This window comes from Suncus etruscus, chromosome 11 (assembly GCF_024139225.1).
Source record: "Suncus etruscus isolate mSunEtr1 chromosome 11, mSunEtr1.pri.cur, whole genome shotgun sequence".
Taxonomy (NCBI): Eukaryota; Metazoa; Chordata; class Mammalia; order Eulipotyphla; family Soricidae; genus Suncus; species Suncus etruscus.
The window spans coordinates 56,025,192-56,049,163 of NC_064858.1; the positions used below are offsets into that span (position 1 = coordinate 56,025,192).

Consider the following 23,972-nt stretch of genomic DNA (forward strand, 5'->3'; position numbering starts at 1 on the left):
ACAATTGTGATGCTTACAGGCATGGGCTATGTAAGGTGTCTGGATTGTGGTTTGGGTTGTGAACCCAGCACTTGTCTGGTTTCTTTCACACATCTTTTAGGTGCAGTGCTTACATGCATGCCCAGCAAGGCGTTACTTTAGCAGTGGTGCTTCTGTGCATGCTCTCTGCAGCCTGTGTATTTGATCTTAGTGAGCATGTGCCTTTAGTTGCAATACTCACGTGATCCCTCTAGGTAAAGTGATCTGACTGACACAAGCATTCTCTGTTGTGGCAAAGCTCACTCTCTCTGAGTTTTCATCTGATAGAGCTGTAGGAGCTGCACTTGGTGTATGTAGGTATCACCAGAAATCAAACTTATGGTCTTATGTTTAACAAGGCAGGCACTTAAGCCATTCAGTTATTTCTGAGTTCCCTGGATGAGACATTTTGCAGAAACTGACAAGTGACTTCTAAAGCATCCTAAAACTTAGATGGAAATGCAAAAGAATTAGAATAGCCAATATATATCTGTATATATATACACACACCCGGCCGCGCTCAGGGGTTACTCCTGGCTCCATGCTCAGAAATCGCTCCGGGCAGGCTCAGGGGACCATATGGGATGCTGGAATTCGAACCACCAACCTTCTACATGAAAGGCAAACACCTTACCTCCATGCTATCTCTCTGGCCCAGCCAAAATATTTTTTAAAAAAGAACAAAGTTACTATGTTTTGATTGGCCTATTTTATTTTATTTTAAAAAATATTTTTTAAACAAAATCATGGTGAACTACACAGTTACAAAATTGTTCATGATTGAGTTTTAGTCATGTAATATTCCAATATCACCAGTGCCATTTTCCACCATGATTGGTCTATTTTAGAATTAACTAGACAGTGTGTACTGCCATAAGGATATACATAGATTAAGAATAAAATGATAAATTTAAAAATAGATATTTATTTGTTTAGTTGAATTTTGACAGGTTCCAAAGCAAGCCATTGGAGAAAAGATAACTTTCCTAACCAATAGAATACAAGTGAATATCCACATAGAAGAAGAAGCTCAAATCAATATTGGAGAAAACTGTGTGACAGTGTCAGGAAGGCAGTGTTGCTGATACCTGAAATCTGCTTATTATAAATCTTGAGTCCTAGAGTGAGCTAAGTATCTACAGCCAATAATCACAATGAGAAGGAAGTGATGGGCAGTAGGAGGTAACTGACCAAAGACCCAGCACTGATTTAAAGCAACTGTATTCAGTTCCAGAGGGGAAGGATTTGAACAGTGACTGGCAGGGGCAAAGGCTGGTGTGACCTGTCAGATGATTCTGGGGTGGGAGTTGAGGATGTTGAACATAAACCATAAGTTGTTATCACAGGTGTGTGTGTGTGTGTGTGTGTGTGTGTGTGTGTGTGTGTGTGTGTGTGTGTGTGTGTGTGTGTGTGTGTAGTGTTAGCATCTGAGGGAGGCTTTTTTCCCTGCAGATGGTTTATGGAGGCATTAACAGCGGGGTAAGCCTGTGCTGTTTCACCCCCATCTCCTACAAAGGTAGGTCATACCTGCTCTATGTCAGGTTCCACTGGACATGCAGGCAGGGAGCAGGGGCAATAAGTATTATCTATAGAGGTTTCAAAAGGAAGTCATAACTCAGAGATATGCAGGAAACCTCAGAAAATATTCAGATGAAGTAAAGAAGTTTCTCAGACCATGTGTACAACTCATGGAAGGCTCTGGGGTGAGAGGGAGCAACAAAGTACTGCTGGGAAGAGAAGCACTGGGCTAGAGAGATGGTACAGCAGGTAGGGAGCTTGCCTCAAACTCTAAGGACTAAATTTGGGTTCAATCCCTCACATTCCATATAGTCACATGAAACCCACCAGGAGTGATCTCTGGCCCTAGAGTCAGAATTAAGCCTTCGGGTGGGACATAAAAAGAAAAAAAAGAAAACTTGGCTGTCTCCTCATTATAGGTAAGGGCAGAGAAGTTCTAGCAGGGGCTCACAGTCTTCCATGAAAGGGTCCCAAGGGCATTCACGCACCACACCTTAAAGTACTTTGTTCTGATGATCTATGAAATGGCTTGGGTGACTGCAGCCTGAGGAAGACTTTGAGCATCCCTTTCTACTCCCTTTACCCCAGGATCACAAGGAGACAACCCAGGGGCTTTACAATGGTTCCTGGAGCAATGATGTGTCTCAGCAGAGGATAGGTCTCAGCAGAGGATGTGTCTACATTTCTTGCTGGACACCTGCTCTGGCTGCCAGCGCTTACTCAACCCAGTGGCCGAAGAAGACAGGGCAGGTATTGTGCTGGTTACTATAGCATCACCTTGGAAAGGATCCCTCAGTGAGAGCTGAGCCCAGGGAGGCAGGAGAGGGGGTGGTGGGCAGAGGTGGCAGGAGGGGCTGGAGATGGGTTGCAGAAGCAGTGGCTGCGCTCAGGACACCTCATGGGCTGGAGCCCACTTGAGTTTCTCCAGCTGCATCCCCAGTGAGAGAGACAGGCTGCGTCAGGCTGCCAGTGGCTGCCAGAGACAGCTCCTCACGCCCGCTGCTGAGCTTGCAGCTTGCAAGGGTCTGAGTTTCCAGCTTAACACACCCTCAATCCTTGGTCTCTCTTGTTTCATTTTGTTTTATTGAGGGGGTGGGGTCTTGTCTCATTTTTAAAGACCTGAGCTGGCTTGCATTGCCTCTTTGATTTTTAAAGTAGTTACCTCTCTGCAAACTGACTTCAAGGTGTTCATCCAAGAAAACCTGAGGGATCCTAAGCCGGAAAGGAGAAGAAATGACCATTTCTGAGACTGATTGATAACTGCTTGAAGGTGGCTCTATCTCTCCCCTTCCCATTCAAAATGCCTTTTAAAGCATTTGATACCTTCAAAGAAAAAATTCTGAAACCTGGAAAGGAAGGAGTGAAGAATGTCGTGGGAGATTCGTTGGGGATTTTACAAAGGTAAATTTTGAATGCAGACTTGGGATGGTTATTTTTGGGTGAACTACCCAATGCCAGTATTTGAAAGACTTGACTTTATTATTTTTAATAGTATTTTAATAAGGAAGGGGGGAGGGTTTAGATTAGATGGATTCTGTGGCTTCTTTCACTTCCAAACGGTCATGTTTGAGGAAAAAAAGATGCATTAAGAAAGTTAGAGGGTCATATTAGAAAAATATCAAGCAGGATTAGCCATATGATATTACTGCATGTGTTTGACACTGTATTAGAACAGATTTAAGGAGATAATAGTTCATATTAATTCAAAGATATGAATTAATAAGTATGGTTTATGATTTGAGCTAAAATAATTTGTAAAAATTTTTTAGTTTACCCTTTTCACTATAATGAAAATGAGATATTTTCTAATTGATTTGCTATAGAAACTATTTAAAGAGGTTCTCCACTGCATGCTTTTCAAGAATAATAGACCATCATTAGAAAAAGGTAACTAAAATAAGGACCATGCTTTACATGGTTATCTTGGGAAAGTTAAGTATTACTATGGACTTGACTGAGGCTTTTTTGTCTAAACCAAAAAGTAAAATATATTATTCCTGGAGATAAAGTTTACCATTAATAAATAAATTGATATGACATTTTAATTGGTGATATTTTTGGTGTGTGGCAGGGTGATGCCTTGTTAGATTACATAGATAAATGAAAAACTACTCTTTCCAATTAAGGTAAATGCACTCTATCTTTGGTTTAAATAAATGTGCAGCACATAATACACTTCAAAGAATCAGTTCTGACTTAGTGACTGGAAATGCCACCAATGTCTCCATTAGCTTTTCTGTTTATGGTCTCCTAAATGTAAATCCTTAGCAGATAAAGCACAATTTCTAAGTATTCTGAAATATGTATTACATTTTCTGTGTTTTATACTGCAGGAACTCCTTCTAATGATAAAATTCCCATGTATGGTCTTGTTTTGGGGGCATAGAAGCTCAACTGACAGTGTTCAGGGGCTATTCCCAGTTCAGTGCTTCTGGGGATTGCTTCCAGGAGCATTGAACTCATGGTGTCACACATGAAGACAAGCATCTACCACTGAGTCATGTCCCCATCTCTGTGTAGCACTTTTGATAAATTTTTATACTAAGAGAATTGGATTGGGCAGCTTATTAGTGCTTAAAAGCAAAAAGCTTTCAAGAAGAGATACAGTGAATTATGAAGCAATAAAAAGCTAGTGCAAGGGGACAGAATAAATCAGTCTAAGATAGGAAATGAACACCCTTCCTTACCATAGCAGTGCACATTTGATGAAAAATGTTAAAAGAAGAAAGAATGGCTTAACTGACATAACCAAGTAATGGCAAAGGAATCTGACAAAATAAAAAATAAAAGCCACGACTTTGATCATAGTCATTTATTTATTTATTTTGGTTTTGGGCCACACCCAGTGACGATCAGGAGTTATTCCTGGCTATATGCTCATAAATCGCTTCTGGGTTGGGGGACCAAATGGGATGCAAGGGATCGAACCAAGATCCATCCTGGGTCAGCCACGTGCAAAGCAAATGCTCTATCACTCCGGCACAATCATAGTCACCTTTATAATCATCACACTGAGTTTAAAACTACTTGACAAAAATATACTTTTCTTACCATAAATATTTTTTTTGGGATTAGATGGGGCATGTCAGGTTTATTTGCTTAAAGCAAGAGAAAAATAGGTGATGTTACCAGATAATTAACAACTTTAACCCAATATGGAGCCCATTGAGAGAGACTGCGCAGACTGTCTCAATAGCAAAACTTCCCACTTGTCTAGATAGAGAAGCACTAAGCTCATTTCAATAATAATGGAAAAGTTTTAGAAAAAGTAAAGCTAAACTCGAGCCTGTTTTTTCAGTGTTCCCTCAAAAAAAAAATTACTGGCAAAGAAGAAAAAACAAAAGGCATGATTTAACCAGTAATCCAAGCTGAGCCACTCATTGCAAAAGTGATCTTTGAGCAGGGCTTAGAAATTTAACCTCCTCTACTACCATTTGTGCCACAGCCTTGTTGTCATCTCAAGTCTTCAAGATAATAACACAGAAAGAGCCTTGCCCAAAGCCAGAACTATAATGCACATTTCCTCCTTGTGTTGATTTTCACCTGAAGCTAGTGGATGGAAGTTTATTGTAAAGGAAAATCACAAAGCACAGTTTTCTCTTTGGTCTAGGATGGTAACATTTATTTTATTTTATAGTTTTGGATTTTGGGCCACACACAGTGATGCTCAGGAGTTACTCCTGGATCTATACTCAGAAATCTCTCCTGGCAGGCTCAGGGACCATATAGGTTGCTGGGGATCAAAGCCGGGTCCGTTCTTGGTATACTACATGCAAGGCAAACATCCTACAGCTGTGCTATCACTTTGGTCCCAGACGGTAACATTTAGAAATTAGAAAATCTGACTTTCTGACATAGAAAGCAGTAAATCCTGGGTGTCTAATCAAACTTGAAACTGAGATCATCTAAGTGGATTTCTTAAGATGTTTTTTAATCACAGCACGCTGGCTGTTAGAAACTACAGGGGAGCAGATTACAGCAAGGCTATGAAGAAGAATGGTGAGAAAGGAGAGACAGAGAGAGAAATAGAGAGGAGAGAGAAGGAGAGAGAGAAAGATAGAAAGAGAGAGAAGATTGTGTGCAAGCAACCTGATACCCAGAAGGTTCCCCGAGCTTAAGAGCCAGCAATAAGCCCTGAATACCTCCAGGTGTGGTGCCAAAACAAAACAGAATGGTGAGGAATAAAAAGCAAAGGGACAACAAATCATGGAAATATGGATAGATATCAATACCATTTTCGATGCTTGAGTAGAAAGGCAATTGGACTCAGGGACCAATCTTGGAATAGGTGACACAGAAGGTGTTGGAGTTGGGAAATAATATTCAGAAGTGGGCATAAACATGTTCATCTTCAGTGACACTGTGTGTTTGCTAATTGCTTGTGTATAGTAAAACAATGATAACAAGTATTATGTTCTAGGCACAATACTCACTTAATTCTATTACCAGCTCTATGGAGGTGAGGACTACTAAAGTCATGGCTTAGAAGAGGAGGAAATGGGAGCATAGAGAGGTTAAATAAGCAACCCAAGGTCATGTGGCCCAGCTAGACTTCCAACACTATGTTCTGCGTCCATCAGTTTTAGTTATTCAACCATCCTAACCCTCTAACCAGGTTCTTTGCTCTTCCTATTTGTTGTTTTGAAAGTTTAACCATTTAGGATACATAAACCTTTCAATGTAGGCATTGAGCTTATTTGAAATGGGGCAGAAACATGGCCACATATGGATCTAATTGTGTGGACTTTCTCCTAATTGAAGTATCATCAAAGACTTTCTTAAAAGAGTCAGAGTGGAGGTGGGTCTCCCTATTTAGTTTCTTCTTCTTCTTCTTCTTCTTCTTCTTCTTCTTCTTCTTCTTCTTCTTCTTCTTCTTCTTCTTCTTCTTCTTCTTCTTCTTCTTCTTCTTCTTCTTCTTCTTCTTCTTCTTCTTCTTCTTCTTCTTCTTCTTCTTCTTCTTCTTCTTCTTCGTCATACCAGGCAGTGCACGGGGTTACTCCTGGCTTTATGCTCAGAAATCACCCCTAGCAGATTCAGAGGACAATATAGGATGCCAGAAATTGAACCACCATCGGTCCTGGGTCTGCCACGTGCAAGGCAAATGCCCTACTGCTATGCTGTCTCTCTGGCCCCCTAATTGAGTTTCTATTTTCCCTTCAAAGAGATAGAACCATGTAAGAGTGTGAACTTTAGTATTCAGTGATTATATTTTGGAGGAGGATGTTCTCAGGTGGTGCTCAGGTGAAGGGCATTTCCATCCTGGTCAACTTGGCTGGTAGCTTCAAGCAAATGCTAGAGAATATGATGTCCTGTACCCTGCTGTTCTGGGATGGAATCCCTGTAGCAACACACCTGATGCTGAGGGAGGATATGTGGTCCTGATTGAACCTAGGCCTAGTATATAGGTGGGGTAGTGGATACACTTAGAACTCACAAACCAGATACCAGATGGGCACTTTCTGTTCTATGACCAGATGAAGTGAGGTGCCTGCAGAATCTTGGCAACTTGGCTCTCTACCTTGCAGACAGAATTGTTTCATGAAAAGCAAGTCAGGCCACTTCTCTCCCCCTGATTCCAGCCTTGAGGTACTTTCCCCCCACTCTGTTTATTCAGAAGTATAGTTCTTATCCAGGACCTTATATAATACAGGGATTTTGAAACCTCTTTTTAGTTCCTCTCTGAAGTTCTTTTTCCACTTCACTTTATGGCCAGATAATCCTCATCCCATCTTCCTGACCCCACCATGTCAACCTTTACACCCTGAGTTTGGTAATCAGAAATAATTTCTTCCTAAGAGCCTGAAGACTTATTTCTTTCTTTTTTTTTTTTTGGATCCCACCTGGTGGCGCTCAAGGGTTACTCCTGGTTATGTGCTCAGAAATCGCTTCTGGCTTGGGGGACCATATAGGACGCTGGGGGATCAAACCCTGGTTCATTCTAGGCTAGAATGGGCAAGGCATGCTTGTGCCATCACTCTGGTCTCAAGGCTCATTCCTTTTCTGCCTTCCAGACTCTTTTCCAATATCCTCTTCCCAGGAAGGACTGTCACCACCTTCAGTAACAGAGAAAGCTCCCCTTGCTTGCTTCTTCCACCCACTCATTTCCCATTCCCCTTTTCTACTTTTCTTCACTCCACTTCTGCCTGAGGGAAGGCTTCCTAAATGCAAAGCCTGAGGAAAGGATTTGGCTGCTCCTAGGAAGCCTCACTGCCTAGAAGCTCTTCCTGAGTTGTTTGATAAGGCAAGACAGGAAAGGAGAATAGAGGGAAGTTGTGACCTCTGGTAGGTATGATCATGGCTCAGGGATCTGAGGAAGCTGGTGCAGGGGAGGGGGCAATGGGATGACATGGAGTCAATTTCTCACATTCCCTGTCTCTACATCACTTACTGCTGTGAGCAGCTGGGGGTGGGTTTCTTCAGGAGTCCACTTAGTTGTAGCCATTGTGTGAACAGGAGCATCTCTGAACAGTGAATGGCTCAGCTCAGGAGTATATAGGCTTGAGAGGAAGCAATTGGGGGAGCCCTGCTGAGTCCCCTGACACTCAAACACTGATCCCATCTATAAGTTTCTCATGAACTTTACTCCTTCGAGGTATGGCTCTTCCTAGACCTCATGCTCAGACTTCTTGAGGACTTTCAAGAGAAGAATTGGTGGAACAGGGCAGGAGAAATAGGAGAGTGGTTGAGGCCTTATAGCATTTGATCCCCAGCATTCCAGATCCTCAGTGTCCTGAGAATAGAACCAACACACACACACACACACACACACACACACACACACACACACACACACACACACACACACACACACACACACACACACACACTGGTGGAACAAACTCCAGCTCCTATTGCTCTCCTGGGTCTCCATCTCAACTTAGTTTTTGTTTTGGTTATACTTTGGAGATAGCTACACCCAGAGATGATCAAGAATTTGTTGTTTCCGCACTCAGGAATCAATCCTGGTAGTGCTCAGGGAACCATTTGTAATGTGTTGGGAATTGAATGCAGATTGTCCACAAACAAGGCCAGCTCCCTCCTCATTACATAATCTCTTTGACTCCCTCCACCCAGTTTCTTGTATTGGTTGGGTAGCCTAGTGCCTTCATACCCACACCCCTATTTCTCAGTAGCTGACACCCCCAACCCTGGGTTAGCATGCCCTTCCCAGGTAAAGGTCTCTGAATTTAAATTAAACTAGACAAGGCAGAATCAGATGCCAGATGCCAGCAGAAACTGAGTGCCAGTTCAAGTCCTGCTTCTGGGATGAAGCCCCAGGTTTGAGTTCACCTTGGGGTCTGGTTCAGGAACTCCTCACCATGGGAACTCTTGGATTTTCCTTTTAGTCTTGACTTACAGTTCCCAGAGTGACTGTGTAGTAGTCACTTAACATTGGGGGATATATTGTGTATTTTCATAACTTTAATAGTGTTGAGATCTCTCATAAAAAGCTAAAACAATTAGGTTGAGGATGTGATTCAGTGGTAAAATACTTGCCTTATACATGAAACCTTGGGTTTGATCCCTAGCACTGCAACCTCCTCAACCCCTCACAATTAAAGAGATATCTTTTTATTGAAGGGTAAGATCAAAATCAGAAGACTATCACAAATTTTTCTATTACAAATAACAGATATTGATTTTTGTTTTGTTTTGGGCCACACCCAGTGACACTCGGGGTTACTCCTGGCTATGTGCTCAGAAATCGCTCCTGGCTTGGGGGACCATATGGGACACCGGGGATCAAACCTCAGTCCGTCATAAGCTAGCGCGGGCACTACCACCACTCCGGCCCCCACAGATATTGATATTTTAATTAAGATATTAATAGCTGGGGCCAGGCGGTGGCACTAGAGGTAAGGTGCCTGCCTTGCCTGCGCTAGCCTTGGACAGACCACGGTTTGATCCCCTGGCGTCGCATATGGTCCCCCAAGCCAGGAGCAACTTCTGAGCGCATAGCCAGGAGTAACCCCTGAGCATTACCGGGTGTGGCCCAAAAACCAAAACCAAAAAAAAAAAAAAAAGATATTAATAGCTAATTTAATCCTCACTAATTCATTGATCACCTTGATATTTAGAAGTCTATATCACAGATAAATAAAATGGAAATAAGCATCTGGAGGTGGGGGATGGAAATAGGCCTATAATTTAGGTTAATTGAACAACAAATAAAAGCCCAAAGTGAAGGGGGACCCCCCATAAGAATAAACTCTCTTGTGATGTGGGGTGTTCTCTCCAAGAAAAAATATGAATAACAAGGGGGAAATGATGCAGGGTTAGACATGATCTGATTACCTGGTTCTCATCTTTAATTTGCTAGTCAAGAGGAATAGGAACGTGTAGTGTCTGGGACTCTTAGACTAGGAAGTCTCTAGCGCTGCAACCTAAGATGCTTAGGGAACCATGTGAATTCAGTCCAAGTTTGGTACACCCAAACTCTGCTCTTTCCCAGTCCCTACCCCACATTCTTTTTCTTGTTTGTTTGTTTCTTTTTGTTTTTGGGTCACACCTGGTGGTGCTCAGGGACTACTCCTGGCTCTGTGCTCAGAAATGGCTCCTGGCAGGCATGGGGGACCATATGGGATGCTGAGAACCACTGTCTGTCCTGGATGGGCTGTATGCAAGGCAACACCTTACCACTGTGCTATCTCTCCAGCCTCCCCTATTCCACATTCTTATGAGTCTCTTATTACTGTACTGCTCTTCATGCACACAGATGCTAAGGCCAAGTTTTATGATTGGCAGCAATTTCATTGATAACAACACTAGCATTTTCTAGTAAATAGAACTCTCTCTCATGAACCAAACACTGCACTATATATTTTACATACATAAGATTTTACCATAAAACAATTCTAGGAAAAAGCTGCTAATCCTAATACAATTTTGAGGTGAAAAGTTTATAGACTGAATTGAGTTTTCCAGAATTCATATGTTAAAGCCTTAATTTCTCAGTACCTCAGGATATTTGGAAACCAGAAGTAATTGAATTAAAACAAGGTTATGAGGACATGCCCTAATTTGAATGACTGGCATCATTATATATGCGGAGAGGAATGATGAAGTGAGATAAAGGGGAAGAAAGCAGCATCTACAAACCTAAGGAGGGAAGAAACTGACTTTGTCAGCATTTATTTGAATGTTGATTTTCTGGCTTCCCAAACTGTTCTATTATTGTTCACAGCAGTCAATCTGGTGTCCTTTAAGTCAGGCCAGGCATGAGCACTAAATACCAATGAGTGTGACTCAAAATCAACCAACAAACTAACCAACCAAACAAAGCAAAGCCTGCCTTCTCTAGTGTCTATAGCTGCTTGTATGTGTGTCTTTCTTCCTCAGAGACCACAAAGCATATCTAATTATTTATTGTTCTCCAGTGCAGCAAAGGGCTTGATGTCTAGTACTTAGTGAATATTTGATGAACTGAATTACATTTGGTATATTTGTTTCCCTATACATGTGTGTTAAATCTCATTTTACTTGAGTTATTAAAATCTAACAGCATCATCTTCTCTTTGAATTGGTGGGTTAATCATTTGTGTAGAAGTGTGTTCCATTAATATTGATTTGGTTACTGTTAAATTGCATATGCATGAAAAATTTTAGGGTTTCCTTATCATTTTATTTAAATTTGTACCTTCACTGAGCACCTTTCTAAAGGCTACCTATATCTATGAGAGGGTATAAAAAACTCCTTTGACAACTGCAGTGTTGAGAGTGCCCAATTACTTTAAGGAAAAGAGTGAGTTTAATGTAATTGATATACCTTAAGCTAGACATACAGAAGTTAATAAAAAAATTCTACCATCTGGATAAAAACTATAAGAGGATCACATCTTTGGAATAACTAGAAAGAATGGATATGCAACAAACTGGGTGCGTGTGATAGAAAATGTATTTTCCTCTACCTAGCAGTTTAAGGCTTAGAGGAAGGAGAAATAAAACAATCTGAATATTAATTACTTTTCTTTTCTATATCTTTGTAGCAAACTTCAAATGACACTAAAATGAAGATTAAAAGTAATAGTTGCCATACAAATAGGATGAAGTCTTTCAGGACACAATTCAGTATATATTGTTAAGTTAGGAACATAAACTCTTTATTTTTTATTTCCAACAGAAAACTTAGTTTCTTCAGTAATGTCAAGCTAGCACTATCTACCACATTATTATAAGATGTAAATGACTCCAAATCTCATAAAAAATTAACACAATATTCACAATCAAATTAATGTTGCCTATTTAAATTAACTATTATTGGGGCCAGAGCAGTGGCGCAAGCAGTAGGTCATTTGCCTTGCATGTGCTAACCTAGGACAGACCGAGGTTCAATCTCCTGGTGCTCCATATGGTCCCCCAAGCCAGGAGCGATTTCTGACTGCACAGCTAGGAGTAACCCCTGAGCGTCACCAGATGTGGCCCAAAAACAAACAAAAAAATTTACTATAGTTGATTTTAGTACTAATGATAATAATAACACTTGTAGGTCTTTTAGGCAGAAGATAGTTTATGCTTACCATTATATCACCAACACATATTTTTGGTGGCTTAAAAAAGTTAAGGCAGTGTTGGTTTGCAATAATGTAAATGTTTTCAGAGTATATTTCTTCAAATATGTGTTACCACTTTATGCCCACTGCCAGAGAACCAGTATCCTTCCACCAGAGTCCCTTGAATATTCTCCTCTTCCTCTAGGCACCTAATTTCTGTGCTCAGAACCACAGGATTTGTTTTATTTCAACTTTTGATTTTATTTCATACAACTTTGCATGTTTCCTTGCTTTGATTATTTATTTGCGTGTAATTTCTTTTGGAGGGGATAAGATTGGGTCACATCCAGGGTTATTTGAGTTTACTGCTGACTCTGCTCTGGAATGGCTCCTGATAGTGCTCAGGAATTCAGTGCCTGGGATCACACTAGAGTCAGACAAATGCAGGTAAGGTGCCTTAACTCTTGTACTATTTCTTGGGTTTTGTGTTAGCTCTTTTTAAAAATTATTATTTGGAATGTGGTGTTTGGGTCATACATGATGGTCATACCAAGCTCAGAATTTGCTCCTACATCTGTGCTCAAGGATTACTTCTGATTCTGGGGATAAAACCAGGGTCTGTTGAGAGCAAGAAAAATCACCTTATCCACTGTTTATCTCTCAGTCTTGTTTTGACTCTTTATATCCACATATGAGAGAATCATCTAATATTTGTCTTTTGGTCTTTTTATTTGTTCTGCCTACCATTGCCCCTTTATTTTCATTCACATTGTCACAAGTTATAATATTTCACATTTCCTTTAGCTGAATTATTCATTGTATTCATCTACCATATCATTTTTTCCATTTCTCCATCTCTGGGCACTTAAATGTAGTGGTCCTGTCCGGTGGGGGATACCATTATACGTGGGTTACTTTCTCGGAGGGAGTGTGGGTTCAAAACATAAAGACACAAGACACACAACACACACACAGAACAAATAACAGACACAGAGAAAAACAAGAATGGGAGAAGGATTCCATTTATTGAAGCACAAGGCTTAGCTTAAATACTTTTTGCGGGCAGTATTCTGCACACAAGCATACAGATATGGCATAGATACATTGAACAGACAGAAATACCTAGATAACAGAGTCCACTTCAAGTGGGTCAGACTGTACAGATAATGGGACCCATCTCGGACAGGCCAGAGTGTACTGATAATGGGGACTTCAGATAAGTTAGACTCAGTTTCCCAGGGTTAAAATTCTATGCTATCATTGTTTTTATTCAAGCCTTAAATGGTTACACTTTATTTATCAGGGTTCCCTGCTTTTAGTAAAGTTCTCTGCTTGTTACAAGCCTCCTCGCTTTACTCCCCAGCCTGGCAATCTACATCCATCTCTTGCCTTATAATAACAACCATTAGAAAGGCAGATTGTATTCTGATTTGGGTTTTACCTTTCTCTCTGGATGCTTTTTGGTCTCTTTTGCTGACTATAATAAATCTCTGTAATCCAGAACTTTCCTCTCTTCCCTTTCTTTTCCTGTCATAGGAAAATAGATGGGACAAATGAGGAAGAAGATAACATCGAGCTGAATGAAGAAGGAAGGCCAGTACAGGAATCCAGGCAAGGGCCTGCACTCTGCAATTGCCACTGTTGGGGCATCCCCAAGCGTTACATCATTGCCATCATGAGTGGGCTGGGCTTCTGCATTTCCTTTGGGATTCGGTGCAATCTTGGGGTAGCCATTGTAGAAATGGTCAACAACAGCACTGTGTATGTGGATGGAAAACCAGAAATTCAGGTGAGTGTGGTTCATTGTTGGGACACTTGGCTGTGTCATAGAAAATACTGTACTTCATCTGTCCATGTGACAAACTAAAGTATTTGTGGACTTTGGTCCTCACAGAGGCAAACAAGTCAGTGATGTAAATTTTTTGTGCTGTTTGGGGTGAGAGAAGATACTTGGGGTTTTGTAAGAGGAACCCTCATTCAGACTTTGAGATTACAGATGCCTTTCCAGGGAAAGTGATGGCTGCATCTGAAGAATGAAAAAGTATTTGACAAAGAGAGTTTGGGAAAAGTACAAAGGAGCATTGGAAGACATAGTCTTATATGGTTTACTGTGAGAGAGTGAGCAAGAGAGAGTACATGAAGATGCTTAGGGCTGGAGAAAGCACATTACTTCTTTGTCTTTGACCTCTCTAAATCTCAGTGAACACTTACCAACCCCTGTCAAAAGAATGTTTTATTTATTAATTCATTTCACTGGGGAAGTGGTCTGGAGCACACTTAGTTGTGTTTGATGATATTCTCACCCCAGTTCTGGAGGTCTATTCCTGATAGTACTCAGGAGACTATGTGATGTGGGGATAAAACCTGGGCTCATATACAAAACATACATTCAGTTCATTGGCTTAAAAATAAATCTTAAATGACAACTAAAAACTCATGTTATTGTAAATAAATCAATTATATTACTTCAGAGATACCAAAAGTTTTGATTGTAAAATGTGGGACTTGGAAACATATGGACTTCTTTTGAAAGTCAGATTACTAAGATGCTTATTTTATTTTCTTATTCAGGCTTGCAGGTTAATAGCATTTCATTACCTGATCATTAGGTGAAGATGCCTCAGTAAGAGTACGGGGGTTAGCATCTCTTGGTAAGAATACTAGTGAGGTGGCACTAGAGGTAAGGTGTCTGCCTTGCAAGTGCTAGCTAAGGAAGGACAGCGGTTTGATCCCCCAGCATCCCATATGGTCCCCCCAAGCCAGGGGTGATTTCTGAGCACTTAGCCAGGAGTAACCCCTGAGCATCAAATGGGTGTGGCCCAAAAAACCAAAAAAAAAAAAAAAGAATACTAGAGTAAAGAAGGGTCAACTAAGCCTAGTGAGCTGTGTGATGAGTCATGGATGATTTCAGTAGGGAGGCCAAACAGCCACATCTGTGCTTCAGCATGATGACTAGGAAGACACTGGTTCAATGTTCAGTAGTCCTGGAGCACAAGTTTGACTAAAGTGAGTTGGGAATGCAAAAAAAGGCCCCACTGTGGTGGAAAGCAAAAATATTGTTTTCATTTTCATTGGAGGTGTAAAATCTGGTTGGTCTCTTAAGTGGGAAGTCAAGAGAACTATCAAGATTATGAGAGAAACTGAACATGTATACCCAGTGGATTCCCAGTTGACACATTTTACTGAACAGAACACAGACAGAGAAGGACCCAGGTGGAACTTCCTTTGACAGAGATACACCCGTGCATTCTCTGGTCCATGGAGAAAGGTTTAAACAAAAAGTACCTGAACAGGGACCGGAGAGATAGCATGGAGGTAAGGCGTTTGCCTTTCATGCAGAAGTATGGTGGTTCGAATCCCGGCATCCCATATGGTCCCCCGTGCCTGCCAGGAGCGATTTCTGAGCATAGAGCCAGGAGTAACCCCTGAGCGCTGCGGGGTGTGACCCAAAAACCAAAAAAAAAAAAGGTACCTGAACAGGTGCCTCACTTGACAATTCATTGTTCTGTGGGCTGTTCAATAGAGAAGGTATCGGATGAAATAGGAATCTCTCCTGGACTGTGTCCTATGAAAGTCTCTAAAAGGTACCAAGCTAGTGTATATCCTAGACTTAATTGCAGAATGTTTCCATGCATCAAGTCATCTCTGTCAACTCTAATTAGATTAGTTCCTCTCAAGGATTGGTTTGGGAAAATTTTATTTTAATACATTAAAAAATCTCTTTGCCTGAATTTTTTTCCCACCGAGATTATTATACCTGAGGACAAGAGAGCTAGGAGATTCTCCTGATGCATTTTTAAAAAGTAAAATAAGACAGTTTTATTGAAAAAAATTTACTTAGAGAAATATGAGGGGCGAGTAAGAGAGAGCTATATGTTCAAGAGAGAATATGGGCTTCTCCAAAGAAGAAAAAGCTAGCTAACTCATCTCTTTTTGATGTACAGTGAAATCTGCTCTAGAAGGTTATCTCAGCTCTGTGCTGTTTCCAGGGGAGGGCAGGATGAGAGTGGGTGGTGGCATGTCATGTATTTTTAAAACCAAGAACGATGGATATTAGCAGGTCTCAGATGGGTATCACATGTATTCTCCCAGCCTTTTGTGAACAAGGCCAGCTAATTAAAACTGGGCTGTTGAAGCTCAATTCAAAATGAGATGCTGGTTTGCAGTTGTCTGTTGCCTGAAGAGATAGGTCTAGGTCAATAAAGTCTCTTTCAAGGCATATGGAAAAAGACGGTTTGATAAACCTGGGGAATGATACTGAGTGTCAGTTTTCAAGTTTCTATGGTTTGGTCCTCTGAAGTCCTAGAGAAACTGATTAAGATATCAAATATGTTTTATATTATTTTCTATGGCCTCAAAAATAGATGTTTAGTAGCATCTTAGAAGCCTAAAACAGCTCCAATCTACAGCAGGTAATTTCTCTCTTGCCTAGGTAGAACAATGCTTAGTCTCTCAGCAAGTGTTCAGCCTGTTGACAAAGACTCTCATTGTTTTAAGAAAGGCCCTGCTGGTTTATTAATTTTTGATTACTTTAGATGGGAGGAGTGTACTAGATATTTTTAAATAATTTTCCAATAGCGGAAACCATAGCACAGCAGTACTACAGCAGTACTACATAGGACACTATGTATATCTATATCAATATCTCTATATGCTTGGCTTCATACACATTAATATGGATATTTGATTTTTTTTTTGCCTTTTTTGGGGCCATATGATGCTCAGGAGTTACTCCTGGCTATGCGCCCAGAAATTGCTCCTGACTTGGGGGACCATATGGGACACCAGGTGATCAAACCAAGGTCCATCCTAGGTTAGCACATGCAAGGCAAATCCCCTACCACTTGCACCACCACTCCTGCCCATGTGGATATTTTATTTTATAGATCATTACATATTTTGGTAATGTTTATTTGGTATTCACATCTACTTATTCTAATTTTTTTTCATATATTGCTCAGGGCTTACTCCTAGCTCTGAGTTCAGGGATCACTCCTGGCAGTGCTCAGGGACCATATGGAATATTGAGGATTGAATGTGGGTCAATCATGTGCAAAGCAAATGCCCTACTAGCTGTACTATTGTATGGCCACTACTTATTTTAATTTGTACATAAGCTCTTCTATTTTTCAGCAGATTTGTGTACATGAGTGTAGGAACTTGGCTTTATGCATTGTGCTATCTTGAGTACACAAGAGTCTCTGCATAATATTTCTTGAATAAAGAGATACAGGGAGTATCTCCTAGCTAATCTGTCAGATCATTGGTGAAATATGGTGGCTGACTATTTTCTTACAAGCACAACTGTATCTCATTTCTATTTCCAGATAGCACAGTTTAACTGGGATCCAGAGACTGTGGGTCTTATCCATGGATCTTTTTTCTGGGGTTACATTGTGACACAAATTCCAGGTGGCTTCATTTCCAACAAGTTTGCAGCAAACAGGTAAGAATCACCAAGAAAACAAAATTGCTGCACTAATCATGGATCATGTCAGAATTGGGTCCATTTAAAAAAATCTTCATGGTTTTTTCCTGGTATGGAGGTACAAGATGACAAACAGGGGCCATTCTAAAAGATGAGGTATATAGATACTGATTCCAAATGTCCTTAACATTTCTTTTTTTTTTTTTGGTTCAATCTAATTTACCTTTTTATTTTGGCAAGTGGGTTGGGTTTTTGAGCCACAGACAGTTGTGCTCAGGGCTCTCTCCTGGTTCACTGCTCAGGGATAACTCTTATAAGTGCTCAGGGTTGAGGTGCTGGTGTGGAACCTTAGTTGGCTGGATGCAAGGCAAGCACCTAAACCCCTGCATAATATCTCCAGACTCTCTTGCAATTGTTTTTATGGTAGACTGATTGTGAATTAGAAAAAATAATGTCTAATTAATCCACTTGATGACTTCTGTGAGTCATTTTCCTTTCCTATGGAGGCCTTGCCTATGAAATGGAGCATTGAGATAGATCATTTAAGGTCTCTTTCTCATTTTAAAATTTGTTGTAGTACTTAGAGTCTAACAGAAATCATTCAATCCATTACAATATTTCAAATATGGAGTTTCTCCTACTGTTAATGATAATGACATGGCCCAGTCACTATCGATGTATCTACAGTGCTCAAGTGCTTTTGAATGAAAACTTCACGTGAATAACTGGGACTTGAGCAGTCATGCCTCAGCTTTCTTTAGAAGAAGCTCTTTCTGTGAGTCTAGTGTGTCCTAGGGTACCACCAATCTGTACAACTCCCAGATGGCAGATGTTTGAAGTCTTTGAACAGTGATGTTATGTGACCCTGTATTCTGTAGGTCTTCAAATAATCCATTTTATTCAATGTTGTTTCATTATAACATGCATGAGAAAAAAATCCAATTTCCAGTCAGGGTCATTGTTCAAAAGGAGTTTGCATGCTCTTCCCATATCTGTTTAGCTTTTTCTCAGATTATTCTAGTTTCTTCCTGCACCTCAAAGATGCATGTTAGGGTCACTGGGATATCTCACTTGTTCTGGTCTGGGCATGTGTGTAGGAATGAGGGAAAGCACTATTTAGGGAAGTGCCCTTCTTGTACACTGGCCACCTGTAATCTTGAATAGGAATCCCAAATTGGCATAAGTGGGCTGGGAAATAATTGAAAGAGTGAATCAAATGATTGTGTAATACTAGAAGTGTTTGGGGTTTTATTAGAGAAGTTGGGAGATGTTTTTGTGATTATATGGTACCAGAGATGCTTTAGGCACTTTTTTCATTCATGATTTGGGGGTAAAAAATTTCATTCTGTGTTGTTCCTCTTAAAATGGCAGTTTCCAAGGACTTACCCATGTGTGGTGAAAGTGTAGTGTTCTATGTTAATAGCACCTAGTGCCATACAGGTCTTATTAATTGCGAAGTATGGGCTGGCTGCTAGCTCAAAATATATCTTTAATGAAAGTTGTGGAGGAGGTGAAAAGAAAAGGATACTCAATAGTTCCAGATGCCTTCTAACTGCATTTCCTGTGTGACTTTGCATATATGGATTTTAGGAAGGATAAGTACACATTTTATGAAGCAGTTTCTTCAAAGTCTAAACAAATTCACTTAGTAGTTCTGAGATCACAGTGCCCAGACAATGACTCTACTGTGGTCCTCCAGGGTCTTTGGAGCAGCCATCTTCCTAACATCTACTCTGAACATGTTTATCCCTCCGGCTGCCCGAGTACATTATGGCTGTGTCATATGCGTCAGGATCTTGCAAGGCCTCGTGGAGGTAAGAGATATAGTCCCTGCAGTTTTCAATAGCACAGAGAGAACGTGATTCTGCAAGATACTCAACTTCAGAAGAACCCCCCCGACTCAATTTACCTACTTTTCACCTTGTCTGGTGAGCACAACTGTCTGGTTGCAGCTATAACCGCAAATGCTTTGATTAAGATGTTTGGTGTGATACTGGACCACAAAGGGCCATTTCATAGATTATCTGGAATATTCTTTTCACAATCAATTTGAACCTCATTCTACAGAGAAATAGCTTCATGAAGAAGGCAAAATAATTGAAAGTCTGAAGATAGAGTGGATTTGATTAGCCACTGGTCTCTGTTGTACTATACAGCTATTTATAGAGCAGCCAGAGACTATCTATAAACAAATGGGCAAAACTGAACACCATTAATCTTTGGGAACTAAAATTTGAATTTTACCTATTTTTACATGCCATAAAAATTATTTTTTCACAACTTAAAAATGTAGAGAAAATGTTTTAACCTATAAGAATACAACAAAATAGGGGCCGGAAAGATAGCATGGATAGTAAGGTGTTTGCCTTTCATGCAGAAGGATGGTGGTTCGAATCCCGGCATCCCATATAGGAGCGATTTCTGAGCGTAGAACCAGGAGTAACCCTTGAGCGCTGCTGGGTGTGACCCAAAAACCAAAAACCAAAAACCAAAAACCAAAAAAAAAAAACAAAAAAAACCAAAAAAAACCAATACAACAAAATAGATTCTAGGCTATTTCACGTCATATGAGTGTATGTATGTGAGTGTGATGTAAAGTGATGCTTCCTTAACATTTAATCACTTTAACATTCGGCTGGTTTATCATATCTATGAATACTCTGTACTGATATTTACCTGAAATTTCCCACTACATCAATTAACTTTAAAATAAACAAATAAACCAAATAGCCTCATTTTAAGCAACAATGTCTTTGAAATACTGGGGTGGTTGGGCTAATTATATTTTATCTAAAATATGTCAGGTTATACACCTAATAATCATAACAAAATGTTAAATTGTAGCATCTCAGATGATCACACTAGAAGGACACTCTGGAAAGTACAGAGATAATAAAATAGAGCCTGCTCTTAGCCTCTATGAAGACTATTGTTATGGAAAAATGACCCATAACAATGGGACTCCAATGGAGTCTTTTCCACAGATTCTTTTTTTATTTTTTAAAAATAATTTTCACAACGATGAGATACCACCTCACACCCCAGAGAATGGCACACATCACAAAAAATGAAAATAAACAGTGTTGGCGGGGATGTGGAGAGAAAGGAACTCTTATCCACTGCTGGTGGGAATGCCATCTAGTTCAACCTTTATGGAAAGCGATATGGAGATTCCTCCAAAAACTGGAAATCGAGCTCCCATACGATCCAGCTATACCACTCCTAGGAATATACCCTAGGAACACAAAAATACAATACAAAAACCCCTTCCTTACACCTATATTCATTGCAGCACTATTTACCATAGCAAGACTCTGGAAACAACCAAGATGCCCTTCAACAGACGAATGGCTAAAGAAACTGTGGTACATATACACAATGGAATATTATGCAGCTGTCAGGAGAGATGAAGTCATGAAATTTTCCTATACATGGATGTACACGGAATCTATTATGCTGAGTGAAATAAGTCAGAGAGAGAGAGAAAAACGCAGAATGGTCTCACTCATCTATGGGTTTTAAGAAAAATGAAAGACACCCTTGTAATAATAATTTTCAGACACAAAAGAGAAAAGAGCTGGAAGTTCCAGCTCACCTCAGGAAGCTCACCACAAAGAGTGATGAGTTTAGTTAGGGAAATAACTACATTTTGAACTGTCCTAATAATGAGAATGTATGAGGAAAATGGAGAGCCTGTCTAGAGTACAGGCGGGGGTCGGGTGGGGCGAAGGGAGATTTGGGACTTGGGTGATGGGAATGTTGCACTGGTGATGGGTGGTGTTCTTTACATGACTGAAACCCAAACACAATCATGTATGTAATCAAGGTGTTTAAATAAATTAAAAAAAAAGCTTTGCAGAGATCCCAGATACTAAAAAAAAAAAAATAATAATTTTCACAGTAATATTTAAGGTACTTAGTGACAGTGAAGCAGGGCCATTCCCACTACCAGTGTTGTCCTCCCTCCACTTCTGTTCCCAGCATGCTTCACATATCTCCCACCATTGCCCCTGGACTGTTAGTGTAATAGGCCCCCTCTGTGTATAGCTTGTTGTAGGTTAGGTATCCTGACTCTGTTGTCATTGACTTAGGGTTTGGTATTTAAGTTTGGTCATTTTTTAATTTCCACTCAATGTTCATATCATTGTTTGCTCTTGGTTACATTTTTGCCCCCACAATTTATGAGGCAGAACAAGATGATTCAAGTTCTGTGGTTTTGTTAGAGGGAAATAAAAAGGAAAACCAGGAGCCAGAGCAGTGGGACAGAGCGGTAAGGTGTTTGCCTTGCTGGTGCTAGCCTAGGACAGACTGCAGTTTGATCCCCTGGCGTTCCACATGGTTCCCCAAGCCAGGAGTGATTTTTGAGCGCATAGCCAGGAGCAATCCCTGAGCATCACCAGGTGTGGCCACACACCCCCAGAGGCTATAAATATCAATTTAAAAGAAGAAAGAAAAAAAAGAAAAAAAAACAAAGCAAACAACAACAGGACAAGCCACACATTCTATAATAATAGGAATGATAGAAGCTCTCAGCCCCATTCCCCTCTGTACTTACATGTGAACTATTTTAGAATTTTTGCATCTGGGCCAATGTGTCTTATTCAGTATCTATGAATGAGTTATTATGTGTGAGAAAACAGGATTCACATTTTAAATGCTAATTGGAACTCGCATCCAATCAAATGATTTATTTTTTATCTTTTTGCCAGGGTGTGACCTACCCAGCCTGCCACGGAATGTGGAGTAAGTGGGCACCACCTCTGGAGAGAAGCCGACTGGCCACGACTTCTTTTTGTGGTATGTGTATTAGAGTCACAACATAGTTCCTTCAGGAATGCTTTTGTCTCTCCAAACTTGAGAACCCACTAAAGTGTGTCTAATGTTTTCATCTGAAGTAAGTCCAAAGGTAAATGATTGCTAGTGTTGGTTTTGCTCTACAGTCAATAGAGTCTTGTGTGTTCTTACCTTTTTTTTTTTTTTTTTTTTAGAAAGATAGCTCCTGCTCTTAGATTTCTGTCTCATATTCACAAAACGACTGTCACAGCCCCAGACATCAAGCCTGGATTCAAGTCAGGGAAAAAGAGGGAATGGAAGTCCTAACCACATCTGTTTATTTAATCAGAAAAGCAAAATCCCTTTCCCAAATTTCTTAGCAGGCTGGACTTGTATTTTCTTGGCCCTAACTGGGCCATAAGCTTTAATGACAGTAGAGGAAGCTATGAGAGCATGAAAGCTTAGCTTTTTTAATTTTTTGTTTGTTTTTGGGCCACACCTGGCGGCATTCAGGGGTTACTCCTGGCTCTGCGCTCAGAAATCAGTCCTGGCAGGCTCAGGGGACCATATGAGATGTCAGGAATAGAACTGGAGTTTGTCCGGGTTTGGCTACATGCAAGGCAAATGTCCTACCACTATGCTATTGGTCCGGTCCCCAGCTTTTTTAAATTTTAATTTAATTTTAATTTTAATTTTTTAATAGAGAGCAGAGAAGGCAAAAAAGAAGGAATTGGAAATGCTAGTTGAATTTGCTAGGTCATAGGAGAAGAGATAGAATCAAGGCCTTACCCTGCCCCTACTTTTCTTTCTTTACAGATAGATAAACTGGAATGAAAATTTAATTTTATTAAACTCCAACTCAAGACCAGTGACTTGTCCAAGATTATGGAGCTGAAGTTAAACCACCTAATTTGGGATAGTAGTGGAGCTACAAGCAGGGATGCTCAGGGGCTACTCTCAGCTTGCTGCTTTTGGGTCACTCCTGGCAGTGCTCAGGAAGCCACACAGGTTGGAATCGATATATGCAGACCAGGCACTCAGCCCTTTGAGTTATGCCTCCAAGTCTGATAGCTTATCCTTAATTCAGAACTCTCCTCAGGACAGACAAATGGTCCTAGAGAGGTTGTAACTAATCTAATCAATCACATTCCAGATCAATATGAATTGGGACCATCCCTCTTACTTAAAAGAAAGACCCAGTCTTCCCATCCTAACAGTGGACTTGCCCTCTATGTGCTATCAGTGTCCTGAATGGATCTACTCAGTACCAATCAACATGTGAATAAAGGTGGTCAATAATCCCATCAAGTATATGATTTAAAGGTGTCTTCCAGGGAAAATATCCCTGAAAGGCAAAAGCCCCATAGAACACAAAAGTCACAAGGAGCAGGGGCAGAATTCAGTTCAGAATTTTAATAGTTTTCCAGTTCTCCAGTATGTCTTTCCTAAGAAAACATTTCTTGGCTGAAAGAGTAGAGTTTTGTGTTTCTTTCTTCTTTCCTTTCTCACTTTATCACCTTTAGATAAAACAAGGGCGTAACAATGAATGGTCAATAATGTAATCAATCTAGAGTCCCAGGACTTGGATATGAGATAGTCACCAGTATGCCTGTACCTGCCTGGTACTGCCTGTACCTGCAGGCACATCTGTGCTGTCCTTCCATCTAGCTATCTTGCCTCTAGTCCTCAGAATCCCTTTCAGAATCTCATTTTCAGTTTAGGATCATCTCCACCCCTACCATGTA

The 23,972-nt window shown here is 40.4% G+C and overlaps 1 protein-coding gene and 1 non-coding gene across 3 annotated transcripts in view; one reads left to right on the plus strand and one right to left on the minus strand.

Annotated features, from left to right (window-relative positions):
- The first annotated feature begins 2,836 nt into the window (after positions 1-2,836).
- Positions 2,837-23,972, plus strand: part of SLC17A8 (solute carrier family 17 member 8) — a 49,143-nt gene continuing 28,007 nt past the window's right edge. For both annotated transcript variants that reach the window (XM_049782816.1, XM_049782817.1), the window contains exons 1-5: positions 2,837-2,937; positions 13,563-13,815; positions 17,354-17,472; positions 19,154-19,268; positions 22,164-22,251. In XM_049782816.1, coding sequence (XP_049638773.1) covers positions 2,837-2,937; positions 13,563-13,815; positions 17,354-17,472; positions 19,154-19,268; positions 22,164-22,251 — 676 coding nt within the window. The remainder of the gene's footprint in view (positions 2,938-13,562; positions 13,816-17,353; positions 17,473-19,153; positions 19,269-22,163; positions 22,252-23,972) is intronic.
- On the minus strand, positions 18,021-18,286 carry LOC126023082 (small Cajal body-specific RNA 13). Its single transcript, XR_007500295.1, has one exon. It is a non-coding gene; the product is annotated as a small Cajal body-specific RNA 13 (non-coding RNA).